At 47.0% G+C, this 16,868-nt stretch overlaps 2 protein-coding genes across 2 annotated transcripts in view; both read left to right on the top strand.

Annotated features, from left to right (window-relative positions):
• Positions 1 to 367: 367 nt before the first annotated feature.
• LOC104337323 (uncharacterized) lies at positions 368 to 8,514 on the top strand. Its single transcript, XM_009943232.2, has 3 exons — positions 368 to 1,985; positions 4,761 to 4,823; positions 7,615 to 8,514. Exons 1-3 carry the CDS (start codon positions 1,820 to 1,822, stop codon positions 8,418 to 8,420), a joined length of 1,035 nt encoding a protein of 344 aa, XP_009941534.1. The 5' UTR covers positions 368 to 1,819; the 3' UTR covers positions 8,421 to 8,514.
• Positions 8,515 to 11,002: 2,488 nt separating this feature from the next.
• MIPEP (mitochondrial intermediate peptidase) overlaps positions 11,003 to 16,868 on the top strand; it is an 82,206-nt gene continuing 76,340 nt past the window's right edge. Inside the window, exons 1-2 of the mRNA XM_075419367.1 lie at positions 11,003 to 11,173; positions 15,948 to 16,121. Coding sequence (XP_075275482.1) covers positions 11,003 to 11,173; positions 15,948 to 16,121 — 345 coding nt within the window. The remainder of the gene's footprint in view (positions 11,174 to 15,947; positions 16,122 to 16,868) is intronic.

The following is a 16,868-nucleotide window of genomic DNA, read 5'->3' as shown; positions in this document are numbered from 1 at the left end:
AAAATGGGCATTAACTTTGTTGCTATTTGATTTTTGTTCCTCAGTCTAATCTCTTCCCATTAATTGCTCTTACACTCACTTAAACCAGATGTGTCTGGAATGAATGTATTTCAGTGGACATCTGTTAAAAGCCTTTATATAGGAGGGACTCTCTAACAAAAGGATAAATATAAGCTGGACTTTAAGTATCGTAGTTACATGAGGGTGAATAACCAGACCAAAGACCTGGTTTTTCAAAAAAACTCTCTTATTTGATCCCTCACATCTTCACCCTCATTGCAGCCTGCTCCAGCTCTGACCCTCTCTGAGGTAATTCAATTTATTAACCCAGCAGATGACTAACTCCAATGCAAAAAAAAAAAAAAAAAAAAAAAAAAAAGAGAGAGAGAAAGAAAGAGGATTGCTTTGTGCTGAATTAGGGCATTGAATTGCCCTAGTTCACCTCCTGTGGCACCGGAGCCAGCTCCTGGGAGATGGGAGGTTCAACTGTGCAGTCACGAGCAGGCACTGGTAGACATGTAAATGGAGAAGTGGGCATTAAGACCTCTGCTGCTTTTTGGTTATAAACTGTTTCACTGGCTCAGTTATATTATTTTTCCCTCAAGGAGCTGTTAGATAGATACTGGATTATTGATGGCCAACACTATCTGATCAAAAGTTGGCGATCAGAAAAAAGAAGGGTCTCCTCACAGATTCCAAATGCATAGGGTGCCATTTGGTAGGAAGTCTTTGAAAGAGGAAGGAGGAAGATGGAAGATGTAGACGGGCTTCTGCATGGCTCTGAAAGACAGCAGTGGCCATGAAATAGCTCCTCTTTGGGCCCTGTTCTGGCTAGAGGAGTTTACAGAGATTTGTGAACAAGGAGAATGCCAATACATTACGTAAGATAAACTACAGCTCAAAGAAACAGGACATTGGACGAATCCTTGTGTATGAATGTGGGATCACTGGTCCTACCTGAATCATTCCCCAGGGCTCAAAATTTTGACTGTCCATTTGGGCTTAGGATAGCAGTATCTTTATTATTAGCACACTTCCTTGTAGAATTGCCAGATGCTGGCGTTTCAAGGTTTTGGTCAGAGATCACTGGAAGCTCTCCGGCATACAGCTGCTGCAGCTGTATATTCCTTGCTGTAATTGCTGGGGGAGGAGGGGGAAGAAAAAAAAATGTTCACTTTTGCCTGAGTTGCCTTTTTATTCTGATCTTTAAATCTGGTTTAAGTTCAACTGAATCCATGAAATCTGGGCTTTGTCAGTCCACTCATGGTTGAAATAGAACAGTAAGAAACTCTACGGGATGCACTGAGCTGTTGTTTGCTGGCGAGATCCCGAGGACAACAAGGGTAGTTCTAAACCTCTTGTGACTTTCAGCTGCTCACCATCTACCTGCATTGAAATTTCCATGGATCCTCTTTGCAGAGTTACTTATTTCCACTAGTCACATTGCATAAGAAAAAATGAAACAGAACCTGATGCTCAAAATCACAGGGGATTAAGGAATTATTGAAATTGTGTAAAGCTGAGTTAAAAGTCTTCACCATGTAATGAACTTATGGCTGATATTCCCATTAAATTATTATTTGAAATAGCACTCAGTAGTCTCCAAGATTGTACTTAATGCTGTGTAGAGACCTGTAAATAACATAAAAGAACAGACACGGTGAAAATCCATTTCCTTTTTTCCCTCCTTCGTCTACCCTGCATCCCCTTCTTGAGCTCAGAAGCTAAATATGGGAAAACAGATAATCACATAGACTCATGCAGATGTACATTTTCTTTCTTAAATCTTTCAGACAAAATCATATAATCTATCTAAAGAATGAAAAGCTGGATTATACTGCTGGCTATTGTAGTCAGCACAGCAGAAATGCAAAAAACAGACGTCTGTACCCAGGGGTATCCTGGCATCCCCGGCAATCCTGGGCACAATGGCGTACCTGGTCGGGATGGACGTGACGGTTCAAAAGGCGACAAGGGGGATACAGGTACCATGTTCAGAATAAATTATTTCATGTATCAAATGCAATTAGTTCCTGAAGTTGTCTGTAGTCACTTCACATTAACAGGATTATTCTGCCCAGCCTTCAGAAAACATTTCAGACATCCGTCATTTACCTGTTTTAAGAAGGAAATACGAAGACAGACCTAACAATGAAAGCAACATAGCTAATACTATTGAGACGTCAGGTCCATGGGATAAAACACAAAAGAAGAATGTCTTTACCTTCTGTTTTGGGAATATTTTCATCTCTGTTTGAAAATTTTAAAGCCTGTAAACCTACTCCTACATCTCTAAGATAGCAACAATATTTCTGCAAAGAACTTCAAGCCCAGTAAAAAAACCAAACCCAACAACAACTGATAACTTGTTCAGTGTAATAAGAAGTGTGCAGTGGTAAGAAGATTTTGCTTTCTTATTTAAATTCTGCATTTGTAGGACTTGCTTCTGAGTACGCCTTGCCTACTTGCTGTAACTAAAGAGCCACTAGAGTGAAGTTCAGGAATGGAGACTACTGAAAGACAGTGTAGGATTCATGTCTGCTCTAACAGGCTATAATAGAGATTTGTGTGTAATACTGAAGACAGAGGTGATCTTCTCAGCCTCCTAGTAATTCCCACAGCACTTTAAGTGTCTGGATAAGGATGGCTCTTGCATCCATGTTGGAATATCGAGGCCAGTGTTGCGCAAGGCAATAAATCTGTGGACATGTGGACATACAACACTTCATCTGAAGTGTCACAACCCCAGAATGAAAAGCACAGGACAAGCACAAATCTGCTGCTTCAAATTTGTCCACAAAATTTCCTGGGGAAACTTTTCCCCAACGGGCTTTATGTCAGGTCAGCCATTGTGTGGCATCATGCAGGTGTCACCTGTCACCAATGCTGTTATTGTGGGCCTGGCTAACACGGCTGCACAAATCAAGCCCGATCAAACTTCTACTTATCAGATAAACTCTTCTACCAAGTCCTGATCCTAAAGATTGCGAATCACAGCTCTTTCCAGTGGAGTACGTAATCTAGTACATAAACTGAACTGAGCACAACGGTCTACAAGAACTTATCTTAAAATGTGCTAAAGTGTTTTACTGTGCCTTTCAAGCTAGTGGAAATGTCTGCCTTTCATAGACCAGCTTGCCGGTGCAATCACGCAACCAAAAGCTAATGGATCACCTGCTTCACCAGAAAAGTCTATGCCTCCACAGAAAGCGCGTGCTGCGGACTCAGTGTTGAAGGTGTGGTATGATGGGCATTTCTTTGATGGCTACGCTGGCATAAGCAGGATCCTCTACCAGATGCTTTTGCCACCCCTTCGCTCTTCTCTCTTCTGCACCACATCTGTCCGTGGGGCTACGCAGTAAACTAGATCAGCTGAAAAATAACCAGCACTTACAATTTGGGCAATGAAGAGTTAATTGCTGCTTATTGCCTGCCCTGGACCAGTGGAAGAGAAGTCTGCCCACTTTAGTATTTACCTCAGTGCTTGCTAAAGACTTATTTTTATCTCTCTTGTTTATAAAATGATTTACAGATTTCTCTGTCAAGCAACCACTTACATGTTCCTTTAGCTTTCAGTGTTCTAGCCTGGCTAAAACCAAAACCTTCTAAAATCTAGAAACAAACAAAAAGCATCCATTAGGTTCTTAATAGGCACGTACAATTAACTGCCTTCTTTTTGTATATGCAGCAGTCCAGGAAAGCCTGAAAAGTGGAAAATCTAAAGCTTACTTATTTTCATTTTTTTATAAAGCTCCTCTCTTTACTCCAGTGAGTTATCATGTGATATCACCGGCTTCTGATGAAGTCCCCAACTTTTTTTCCTAACTTAAGCTGTTATGATGACTGTTCCAACTATTCTTTGTTTGAACAAATTGGAGTGACTGTACCATTCTTTATATTGTGTGTTTATGTTGTATGTGCATACACCTTTGCAGCTAAACACATGAGACGTGGTTTTGTTTCTTTTCAAGTCAATGAAATTTCAGCAGATGCCAGACTGTGCCCATTGTGCAGAAACCGGCCGAAGAGCGGTTCCCCAGCCTGTGTTGCTGAGAATGACTCTTGGAATACGGTTACATCCAAACTGCCAGCTCTTTTTTTCTTCTGTTGTGTTCTGGGTGCAAATCCGGGAGCACACACCTTCTGGTCATCTGGGATGTTACGACAAAAATTACTTCTATAATTGCTCTGTTTAGAGCATTGGAAAACATGTCATGCTAAATACAGGGATCAAGAGTGTAAATGCCTTCCTCGGATCTACAGACAGTATTATTCCACTGTAACATTTCAATATCGCTGGCCAAACCCCTGCAGATGTCTTTTTCTTGAAAGGAGTTTGCCATCGTTTCACTGCTAGGCTTCCTGGCACTGTAAAGCTTTTTGCTGAATGTGGTTTCCTCACTCCTTTTCCTGCTGGCATCTTCCGTGGATGGAAGCAACAACAGGAGAAGAGGTTTTCACATTGGTGGTCCTGACCAGGGTATAGCTCCTCTACAAATTTTGATACCCCACCTCTTCATGCCAAGGATTCCCTCTGTTTCAAAAAAGCACAATTCTCAAGCAGAATTTCTATGCTCTTTGTCAATCTGCCCATAAACTAAAAGTATCAGCAGTGGCATCCACTGAAAGTCACGAATAAGGCTACTCTTTACATTACTGTTTAGTTAGGCTTGAAAGAGGAAGGATTAGAGAAGGATTCAACCCAAGTTTTCTGGTAATTTAACTGTTTAATGAAGATCTGTTTTTCTCTTCCGTACTAGGTGAAGCAGGACTTCCTGGCAGTCCAGGGAAAGACGGTGCGAATGGAGACAAAGGCGAACGAGGTCAGAGAAGCAGCATTTAAATTTATTATTGGTCTATCAGCTGCTACCCGTGTCTTTCTGAGCACTGGACGTGCTATACATTCCAGCTGTGGCAAAAATACCATAGAGGTTAAAAACCCTTTCCCAGAAGTATTAGAGGCTGCATACATATGCTGACAATACAAGCAGAATTTGCCACCTCCGATTATCCCTCCACTTCTGATGCACTACAACTTGTTCACTCAACCTGTTGTCTGACCTTTCCCATCTCTGATCCTTTTGTTAGCTGCTGAGGAAGACACCACATCTGCAGCTGCCTCAGGAAAGTGAGGGTACTGTAGCTATGTATGCAGCTTCAGGGATAGGGACTTTGAAAGGAATTGTAGAAGACACAAGTTATACACCTAAAAATACAGTAGATCCTTGTGGTAGGTTGACCCTAGCCAGGTGCCAGGTGCCCACCAAAGCCACTCTGTCATTCCCTTCAGCTGGACAGGGGAGAGCAAATGTAACAAAAGGCTCATGGGTCGAGATAAGGACAGGGAGAGATCACTCACCGGTTACCGTCACAGACAAACCAGACTTGACTCAGGGAAATTAGTTTAATTTATTACCAATCAAATCAGAGTAGGATAATAAGAAATAAACACATATCTTAAAAACACCCTCCCTCCACCCCTCCCTTCTTCCCAGGCTCAACTTTGCTCACAAATTCTCTACCTCCTCCCCCCGAGTGATGCAAGGGGGAGGAGGAATGGGGGCTGCAGTCAGTTCATCACACGTTGTCTCTGCCGCTCCTTCCTCCTCAGGGGGAGGACTCCTCACACTGTACCCCTGCTCCAGCATAGGGTCTCTCCCATGGGAGACAGTTCTCCCCCAACTGCTCCAGCATGAGTCCTTCCCACGGGGTGCAGTCCTTCAGGAACAGGCTACTCCAGTTTGAGTCCCCCAAGGGGTCACAAGCCCTGCCAGCAAACCTGTGTGGGCTCCTCTCTCCACGGGGCCACAGGTCCTGCCAGAAGCCTGCTCCAGCATGGGTTTCCCATGGGGTCACAGCCTCCTTTGGGCACATCCACTCGCTCCTGTGTGGGGTCCCCCATGGGCTGCAGGTGGAGATCTGCTCCACTGCGGACCTCCATGGGCTGCGGGGGGACAGCCTGCCTCACCACAATCTTCACCATGGACTGCAGGGGAATCTCTGCTCCGGCGCCTGGAGCACCTCCTCCCCCTCCTTCTTCACTGGCTTTGGTGTCTGCAGAGTTGTTTCTCTCCCATATTCTGACTCCTCTCTCCTGCTGCAATTGCTGTTGACCAGCAGGTTCTTCCCTTTCTTAACTATGTTATCCCAAAGGTGCTACCGTTGCTGATGGGCTATGACGGGTCCGTCTTGGAGACGACTGGCACTGGCTCCATCGGACTTAGGGGAAGCTTCTGGCAGCTTCTCACAAGAAGACACCTCTGTAGCCCCTCTGCTACCAAAACCTTGCTATGCAAACCCAATACAATCCTGTATCCCCCACCTGTTTAGCCATCCTATACATATGTGGCACATCTCCCGTGTGAGATGGATGTGCATCCGCAGGGTGACCTGTGTGTAAGAGCAGGGAGTCAGCCACTGTGCAAGTGGTGTCACATCATTGTGCACAAATTCAGTAACTCTGAGGTGTGGAATGTGTGCATCCTCACAGTATGCTGCATAGACAATGTATACATCCAAAAGTGTGGAAGCCTGCCAAATACACAGTGTCCAGGTTCTTGCAAAATCCTTATGGTAGCCCTGAAAAGTAACATACGGTGTATGCATCGCATGGGAGTATTTACAAGCTCCTCTACACTTATCGCCGGTCTGTTAGAAATGACCCCAGTCCTGGAAGGAGCATGAGACACGAGGCCACAAATACTGTTTAAAATTACCAAAGCTACCTTCTCTTCCTGTGTCCTTGTCCTGATGGACCCACACTGCCTTTCTCTGAGCCTCACCATAGAATGTCACCCATTTTCAGTTCCTTGCTGTTGTTAAATATTCTCAATTGTCAAGTGAGGACACCAAACTGTAAATGCAGCATTATTCCTAACATCAGAAGCCAGAGGCTCTTATGCAGAAATTATCAGTTTCTTTTCCTGATGGATAGAGTATACGATCATTAAGGTATCTTTTGTCTATCAACTGCTAACATGCCCCTCACATCGTGAGACCTTCACCTTCAAACCCTTGTGCATCAACTGGAGGATTTTCAAAGGCTTTGGGCTTCAATCCAAGAGTGGATGAAAGATAAATAGAGCATGTGTCAACAAATAACAAGGACAGAAAGCCTTTAGTTGCACGTCAGTAGCGATCTAGGTAACCCAAGCAAAGTTCCGTCATGTAGAAGTTATAGAAATGCAGAGCAAGCACGTTCTGGGTGTTGTCCACATAGAACCTTCCTCTGACCAAATTGCGAACCATCACCCCTATTTTATATACCAAAGGCTGAAAACAAGTGTCTGGACAGATGTTGCTTGTGCCTGAGGTGATGTGAGTTGTCAGTGCTACTGTCAGCTTGTGGACAAATCACACTTTCCTTTCTTTGAGCTTATTCTGCCGTTCTCTGCCACGTCACCTGTTTTCTAACACAACAGCAGGTTCTTCAGATGTTATGCTTATCCTGCACTTGAATGTATGAGAAATTGTATCTACAGTGAGCAGAGTATGTACAGTGGTGACACACACCTACACATACATGTCTTCATGCTGAAACTCATGTTGTGCCCCACTAATCCAGTGGAAGATGACAAGGAGATGTCTTTTTTTATTATTATTTTCCCCATTTAGGAGCCAATGGGACTGTTGAAGAGAAGGGGAACAAAGGAGATAAAGGAGAAAGAGGACGACCTGGGAAACTGGGACCAAAAGGAACTGTAGGGTCAGTGGGTTACAAGGGTCAGAAGGGAGAGTTAGGACTGCAAGGACAAAAGGGGTTAAAAGGAGACATTGGGCCCATAGGTCCAAAAGGGACAAAGGGTGAAATTGGCCATCCTGGAAGGGTTGGTTTCCCAGGGCCAATTGGCCCGACCGGTAATCCAGGTCCTAAAGGTAATACTGGAGATCTGGGGCCACAGGGTAATCCAGGGGTTCAGGGGGAAAGAGGCTTGAAAGGAGACAGAGGAGATAAGGGGAACATAGGTGCTCCAGCAGTCCTGCCAAGGAGCGCTTTCAGTGTCGGCCTTACAATCGCCACCAAATTTCCCACCCCAAACCGCCCGATCAAGTTTGACAAGGTGCTATATAATGGTCTAAATGACTACAACCCAGTTACTGGCAAATTCACCTGCAAGCACCCCGGTGTTTACTATTTCACCTACCACATCACTGTCTACTCAAGGAACGTCAGAGTAGCTCTGGTTAAAAACGGCATCAAGATGCTGCACACGGTGGACAGGTACCAGAGCGGAGAGGACCAGGCCTCAGGAGCTGCCCTCCTCGAGCTACAGAGAGGAGACGAGGTGTGGCTGCAGGCTCACCAAGGAGAGACCTTCAATGGGCTGTTTGCAGACGCTGATGATGATACCACCTTCACTGGGTTTCTCCTGTTCAGCACCTCTGACCCGCTGGAGCCGCTGCCATCACCCGCCATGTAACTCCACGTTATCCGTGGACGCTGTCTGTCTGTGTCCTTAAGTCCTCCCTAAAAACGTTGTCATCTGCTGGCCAGTTTCACTGGATTCACTGCCAATTTCTACTGGATTCAATGGAGAACAGGAATCATCCAGGGAGGTACGCCGAGGGCTGGAAGGGAGAGGTAGGACTGCAGGGCAGGTTGGGACCAGCCAGGTATCTCCCTAAAAGCTGAGTAAAATTTTTTTTTACTGCTGAAGTCATCACAGTGGGAAGGCGTAGGAACACACCACTTGTATCTGTAGGAAACCAGGCCTCATTTATGCACACAAGTGCTCATGGCACAACTTACCGTGCTGAAGTTTTCATGACCAGCTGATAAAACACCGCTCAGGGCTTCAGAGCCATACCTGGAAGAGTTTGAATTAAACGTCTCCTTGTCTCAGTCACAAGGTACCAAGTGTTTATTCATTGAACTGTCCTACTGTTGTCAGCTTTGTTTTTTAAAACTCAAAAAAAGTTCTAAATGTGCATAAGCCATTTTTATGGCTGCAGCTGCAGTACAGCTGGTTTCAGGAACGGCTTCTGCACCAGAGAGGACAACTCTTCAGCTTCCATGGTGCTGGGCTGGACGCATCGCTGGTTGGGTGACTTATTGTAGTTATCCAGGGGTGCATACACCAGTTCTGAAGGACAAATGTTTTAAAAGAAAGTGGGATGAAATAAAAGATAAAATTTCAGGTTCTGGGGTTACGACATGTGGGCCCCTGCCATCTTCTGTAAACATTAAGCAGTAGTTACTTCAAAGTCAGTGTGTATCTTTCTAGCTAGCATGCATAGGTGGACTTGAAACTTGGTTAGTTTGCATCCAACAATTTCAAAAGAATTTTTAAACTTGGAATTAGCGTAGTTTGATACCTCCACAGGGGCTGGGCAGATTTTACAGCTTTTAAATGCGGTTCTTTGCTCTCTGCATAGCCAAAGATCTGAAACAGAGCAAAGTGGAGTGACAGGAGGAAGCGCCACGTGGATCCTCTGACGTGGGCAGATATTCAATGCCGGTGCAAAAATACAGCATAAGGCTGCTGTACTTCAGAATTAGCAGTGCAAAACAACTTCTCCCAAACAAAAGATAATCTTTAAATAACACTGAAGCCAACATATTGGAGAACCGATAAGGAGAGATTTCCTGTGCCATAAAACTTCTGTCAACTTTCTTTTAACTTCTGTCAACTTTCTCAGAAATTTTTCTTCTTTTTTTCTGTTTCCCCCTAAAACTCAAAAATGTAAAAAAAGATCCTGGTAAGTCCCGCTCCCTCCCCTTAAAAGAAAATAAAGTGGAGATGTCCCTGCTCATGGCAGTGGAATTGGAACTAGATGCTCTTTAAGGTCCCTTCCAACCCAAACCATTCTCTGATTCTCTGATTCTGTGCCAACTGACACAGGTCAACATCATGAAATTCTGCCCAAATGCCAAGTTGGAGCCCGAGGCCCAGCTTCCCACCACCCCGAACGCTGCCGGGGAGGCAAGGGAACATGGACACCTCCCCATGGTTGTTGGCTGCCCAGGGAAATGGTGGAGTCACCATCCCTGGAGGTCACAGAATCACAGAATGTTCGGGGTTGGAAGGGACCTCTGTGGGTCATCTAGTCCAACCCGCCTGCCGAAGCAGGGTTACCTACAGCAGGCTGCACAGGACCGCATCCAGGTGGGTCTTGGATATCTCCAGAGAAGGAGAATCCACAGCCCCTCTGGGCAGCCTGTTCCAGTGCTCCGTCACCCTCAGAGTGAAGTTCTTCCTCATGTTCCTTCATGTGTCAGTTTGTGCCCATTGCCCCTTGTCCTGTCGCTGGGCACCACTGAAAAGAGTCTGGCCCCATCCTCCTGACACCCACCCTTAAGATATTTATAAGCATTTATAAGGTCCCCTCTCAGCCTTCTCCAGACTAGACAAGTCCAGCTCCCTCAGCCTCTCCTCGTAGGAGAGATGCTCCAGTCCCCTCATCATCCTCGTAGCCCTCTGCTGGACTCTCTCCAGTAGCTCCTCATCTGTCTTGAACTGGGGAGCCCAGAACTGGACACAGGAGGTGTTCGAAAAACATGTAGATGTGGCACTTCAGGACATGGTTTAGCAGGCACGGTGATGTTGGGTAGATGGCTGGACTTGACGATCTTAGAGGTCTTTTCCAACCTTAATGATTCTGTGATTTCTGTGAGCCCCAAACGACAGACCCAAGCCGGACACGGCGAGCTGGGTTTCCTCAGGACGAACAGCCGCGCTCCTCGTGTCAGCGGAGCTGCGGCGAGGGAGGGCTCCGGTACCGAGGAGAGCGGAATTTAACTAGAAAACACACTGGAGAAATCTCAGCCGGCGGAGGACCCGCCCGCCGCCCGCCATGGTCCCGCAGGGCCCCTCCCCTCCGCGCCGGGCCGCACCCGCCCGGAGCGGCAGCCTCCGCCCCGCACAGCCGGGCGGGCGGGCTGAGGGAGGCGCGGTCAGGGAGCTCCGCCTGCTCCTCCCGCTCCTCCCTCCCGCAGCCCGGGCGCGCCGAGGCCGGGGCCGAGCCGGGAGCGCCCGGGCCTGCCGTCGAGGCCGGCTCCGCCATGCTGTCGGGCTGCCGGCGGGCGCTGCCGGCGGCGCTGGGCCGGGCGCTGCGGGGCCGGGCGGCGGGGCCGGGCCCCCGGGCCGTCAGCACCAGCTGGTGCCCGGTGGGCGCCGCCTTCGACGCGAAGCAGCGGCAGCGGCTGCGCGGCGGCGCGGCGGGCAGGGAGACGGTGAGTGGGGGGGGGGACGGGGGGACGGGCCCGCGGCGGGCGGGAGGCGGCCCTGGCTGCCGGCGGCCCGGCGCTCCGCTGCTCCTCCGCCTCCGTTTTTGTTTGGGTACTTTAGAATGGCGGTGGCGGGGGCAGCCGGGGCTGTTCTGGGAGGATTGGGCGGGTACGTGGGGGTAAGGGCTTGTTTTGGGTCTGATGAGGAATGCATTCTGGCTTCTGGACACCCGGGGGCTGGAAAGTCACGGCCGTGTTTACTGAAACGTTTGCTTAGAGCCTCAGTGGAGACCGTGTGTCTGTGTCTGTGTCTGTGTGTGTCTGTGTGTCTCTGTGTGTACGTACCCTTCCACTCCCAGCCCTTACCTGGCCGCATCTTTTTAACTGGTCAGTGCCATGCTGGCGTGCTTCGGCACCACTTCAGAGTCTGCTTGTCCTATTGCGTGGGTGTCATTCTTAATATTCAGTTGCTGGTGGCAAAAAATTCATTTATTGGTGACACTCGGGCTTTTTGATTTATTTCTTTGTAGGATGAGGCAGGTAGGTTTGTTAACGAGAGTCCTGGGGTATGTAAACAAGGTCCCTAGACAGCGTAAGGTGTGCACCTCCAATGGCACACGGCGTGCAGATGTGTGGAGTACTTAACACGTGTAAAATCCAGGTGTTAGTCTGCTGGCTCGGCTGCTCCTCCCGTGGTGCCCGGGCCGGTGAAGCTGTTGAGCTCCGGGACCGAGAGATTCAGTGAGGAGATGTCTGACCTCTCTTCGTAACCCAGCGCTTGCTTGGGAAGCTTGTCTGTCTCTGTTGCCTTGGTGAGTACGCTCATGTGAGTCTCACTCCAGGAAATAATCCAGTTAAATATTGTGTGTTTGCCTGGTCTAGCGGATGGTTTTTGGATTCGCTTGGTCCACAGAGAGGATGTAGAGTTCTTTGGGAGCAGAGATGTGTATTTCAGGCTTGCAAAGAGGCTGGGACAGGTAGGGGCCAAGCAAATGCTGCGGCCAAGCAAAGAGAAGAACGCCGCAGCCATGCAGCCACACCGTTGAAGCACACAGAGACCTGCACCAGGCTTCACTGTTTTGTAATTTTTACATTTTTGTGTAAACTTGGTGTCATATGGAAGAGGAGCTCAGTGGCTGACTTCTCTCTAAGAGAAGATACCTCCTGTTCACAGAGGACTGCTCACGCAGGAGGAGCTCACTTGGGAGGGTGGATGGTGATGTAGGGCCGCAGGAAGGCCAGGAGCTCTCTGGGACACGGCAGGACACTGCATCAGCTGGCTGAGGATCTGAGTGAAGGGGCAGTCGTGAGCCTCTTGTACAGCAAGCGTGGTTGAAGGGTGATGTGGTGCATGTGTATTTGTTTGTGTGCACATGTTTATATACACGTGTGTATATATATATAAAATATCATTTTCAGTGTTAATTTCAGTCCAGTTCCTGTTCCAAATTAATAAAACATTGGAAGTGTGAGGGAAGGGTTTCTGTCTTAGGGTGGCCGGTTTATGCTAGGAGCATTAGGGGAAAAAAAGGCAGTTTTAGCAACAGTGACAGAAATAAAATAGGAAAGAGCAACTCAGGATATCCCAAAAACTTAATTTAGGGGATGCTTTTTCTTCAGAATATATACTTTTACAGACAAACTGTCAATTTGCGGCTTTTCATTTTAGTTGGATGAATATTTATAAGCTGCATGCAAACTTGCAACTGACTGCTATGACAGAACGAGTTTGCAGAAGTTGCATTGTAAAGTGACTGGCCTGCAGATTTTTAAATCCAGATTGTGACTTTTAGATGCTGAGATTAAATTTGGGGAGGGATGGCTCTTCCATGAAATCATTGTACTGTTAGATGCTGTAGTTAGGAGGGTGAGGAGACACTCGTATTGCAGTTAGGCAGTTGCAGAGGGAGTGTACTACTCACAGAGATGCTGTTTTATCTGAAATTATTTTTTCTACTGTTGTAGGTCTGTATTGTGGAACTTCTCTAGCAGGTAGCGTTAGCGATTTTGTTTGATCTGCAGTAGGACCTCTTCCACAGGTGCAGAACATAACTGCTGTCTGTGTCTACCCTGCCCAAGTCAGTGTGTTTACCCTGCACTGCTGGACAGGGCCATGCTTGGTAGGAACTTTAGGAATAAAACTGTTCATACCATAAATTGAGTTGTTACTGATTATTCCTTTGAGATCTGGTTCCAGTATTTGGGGCTTATTTAAGGAGCCCAAGACCACTGTCGTATTGCCTGCAATCCAGTGATATCTAGGGCTGCTGGCCAACTCATTCACTGTTTTGACATTCCTGCTTAGTCCTCGCATTGTTGCTTGATACGTCTCTTCAGAGGGATCATAGAATCACAGAATAGTTTGAGTTGGAAGGGAGTTCTAAAGGTCATCTAGTCCAACCCCCCTGCAGTGTACAGGGACATCTTCAACTCAATCAGATTGCTCAGAGCCCTGTCCAACCTGGCCTTGAACATTTCCAGGGATGGGGCATCTACCACCTCCCTGGGTAACCTGTTCCCAGTGTTTCAACCACCCTCATTGTCAAAAATTTCTTCCTTATATCCAGTCTAAATCTACTCTCTTTTAGTTTGGAACCATTACTCCTTGTCCTGCTGCAACAGGCCCTGCTAAAAAGCCTGTCCCCGTCTTTCTTACAAGTCCCTTTTAAGTAATGAAAGGCCGCGATAAGATCTCCCCAGAGCCTTCTCTTATCCAGGCTGAACAAACTCAACTATCTCAGCCTTTCTTCACAGGAGAGGTGTTCCAGCCCTCTGATCATTTTTGTGGGCTCATCTGGACCCGCTCCAACAGCTCCATGTCTTTCTGTGCTGAGGGCTCCAGAGCTGGATACAGGACTCCAGGTGGGGTCTGACCAGAGAGGAGCAGAGGGGCAGAATCCCCTCCCTCGACCTGCTGGCCACGCTGCTTTTGGTGCAGCCTAGCGTACGGTTGACCTTCTGGGCTGCGAGCGAATGTTGTCAGGTCATGTCCAGCTTTTCATCCACCGGTACCCCCAAGTCCTTCTTGGCAGGGCTGCTCTCAATCCCTTCATCCCCCAGCCTGTATTGATAGTGGGGGTTGCCCTGACCCAGATGCAGGAACTTGCCCTTGGCCTTGTTGAACCTCATGAGATTCACATGGGCCCACTTCTGGAGCTTGTCCAGGTCCCTCTGGATGGCATCCCATCCCTCAGGCATGTCAACCACACCACTCAGCTTAGTGTCATCTACAGAGTTGCTGAGGGTGCACTCCATTTCGCTATGTCACTGGTGAAGGTATTAAACAATACTGGTCCCAGTATGGACCCTTGAGGGACACCCCTTGTGACTGATCTCCATCTGGACATTGAGCCATTGACTACTACCCTCTGGATGCAACCTTCCAACCCATTCCTCATCCACCGAACAGTCCACCCATCAAATCTGTATCTCTCCAATTTAGAGGGAAGGATGTTGTGGGGGACCATGTCAAAGGCCTTACTGAAATCCAGACAGACGGCATCCCTAGCTCTTTCCTTCTTCACTGATGTAGTCATTCCATGATAGAATGCCCCTAGGTTGGTCAGGCAGGACTTACCCTTGGTGAAGCCATGCTGGCTGTCTTGAATCACCTCCCTGTCCTCCATGTGCCTTAGCATAGCTTCTAGGAGGATCTGCTCCATGATCTTCCCAGGCACAGAGGTGAGGCTGACACGTCAGATGACAGGCTGCAGGATGAATTTCTCTTATTTCAGAATGTAAATAGACTTCCTGTGATTTGTTTGATGCCCGTGTTTTGGAAGCGAGATAAAAAATGCATTGAGAAAAGGATGGTGTAGGAGGTTATGGGGTCGAAAAGAAGAATTTTTGAGTATTTGATGCCGAACTCTTAAGGTTTCACAGAATCACAGAATGTTAGGGGTTGGAAGGGACCTCTGTGGGTCATCTAGTCCAACCCCGCTGCAGAAGCAGGGTCACCTAGACCAGGCTGCACAGGACCTTGTCCAGGCAGGTCTTGGATATCTCCAGAGAAGGAGACTCCATAACCTCCCTGGGCAGCCTGTTCCAGTGCTCCGTCACCCTCAGAGGGAAGAAATTCTTCCTCATGTTCAGACGGAACTTCCTGTGCTTCATTTTGTGCCCGTTGCCCCTTGTCCTGTCACCGGGCACCACTGAAAAGAGCTTGGCCCCATCCTCCTGACACCTACCCTTCAGATATTTATAAGCATTTATAAGGTCCCCTTTTAGCCTTCTTCAGGCTGAGCAAGCCCAGCTCCCTCAGCCTTTCCTCATAGGAGAGATGCTCCAGTCCCCTCATCATCCTCGTAGCCCTCCACTGGACTCTCTCCAGTAGCTCCTCATCTTTCTTGAACTGGGGAGCCCAGAACTGGACAGAGTACTCCAGATGGGGCCTCACTAGGGCAGAGCAGAGGGGGAGAAGAACCTCCCTCGACCTGCTGCCCACACACCTCTTGATGTACCCCAGGCTACCATTGGCCTTCTTGGCAACCAGGGCATGCTACTGGCTCATGGTTTGCTGAGAACAATCCTGGCTAAAAGAACCTCTGAGATTTTCTTCTGGGAAATGAAGATGTTTTTGTGTGATACCAGAGTCTTTGACTTATTTTGTGACTATTCTCTCTACAAAGAGTCTCATGTGGGAACGTTTTAGTGATATGCCACAATATGCTAACTGGGATCATTCTGGTAAAGTTTTGTGGTGATAATTCCATCCTGAAACAAAGGGGCAAAAATCGAGGAGGATCACAGTGGTGTGTTTTCATCATGTTCTGCACTGCAGGGCCTGTTTGGTGTTCCAGAACTGAGCTGCCCAGAAGGATTTCAAGAAGCACAGGACAAAGCATTGCAAGAATCGGAACAGCTAGTCCAGAAGGCATGTTCAACACCGCCTGGGCTGGAGACTGTCATGATCTTTGATCAGCTTTCAGATGCCTTGTGCAGAGTAGCAGACTTGGTAAGCTACTTTTTTCATTATTGAAGCAATTGCTTGTAAACTGACTGACTTAATAAGATTACACCATGTTGTTCCATTTTATAATTTTCTGTTCTGCTGTAGATCAGCTCTGTGAAATTTTATGTTACGACAGAAAATTAAATGGATGGAAAGTTAATTACAAAGGCTTTTACCGAATGATAGGTAACTACAAATCCTGTCAAACTGTCCAGTTAATTTTAAGACAGATGTAAAAATGGTATAAAGGCCACAAGAAGAAAAAGAACTGAAGTCAGAATTGTATTTCTGCTGTAATATTGATACGTAAGCTTTCCATTGTCATTTAAATTACGGAAAAGAGGAGATTGCTCTGCGTTGTCATTTACATTATGTAAAACAGGGGATTGCTCTCAAAGTTAAAGTTGGGGTTGCAATACACATGTTCTGAAGTTACAGAAGTTTGTAGGTGAAGGTCCATAAAGAACTCACAGATTAAAAGCCACAGATGAAACTAAACAGTATCTCATTTTATTAACACAAGAAAAAATGCAGGTATTTCCTAGATTACAGTTTCTGTGGTCCACAGAATTAGAGTACTTGGTCTGATATTCTGTATCACAGAATTTTAAGTTTAACAGGGCACTTCGTATTTCTCTCTAGAAACTCTTTGCACAAATTATATCTTTTATCAATGCATCACTCTTTGTTTGAAGGTAGCAGACCCAACCTTCATACTGAAATCAGTTCTTAATAAATAGGTCACCAAAT

This window comes from Opisthocomus hoazin, chromosome 1, assembly GCF_030867145.1.
Source record: "Opisthocomus hoazin isolate bOpiHoa1 chromosome 1, bOpiHoa1.hap1, whole genome shotgun sequence".
In the NCBI taxonomy this organism is placed as follows: Eukaryota; Metazoa; Chordata; class Aves; order Opisthocomiformes; family Opisthocomidae; genus Opisthocomus; species Opisthocomus hoazin.
Note: the sequence above shows the minus strand (reverse complement) of the source record. Positions and strands in the feature narration are given on the sequence as shown.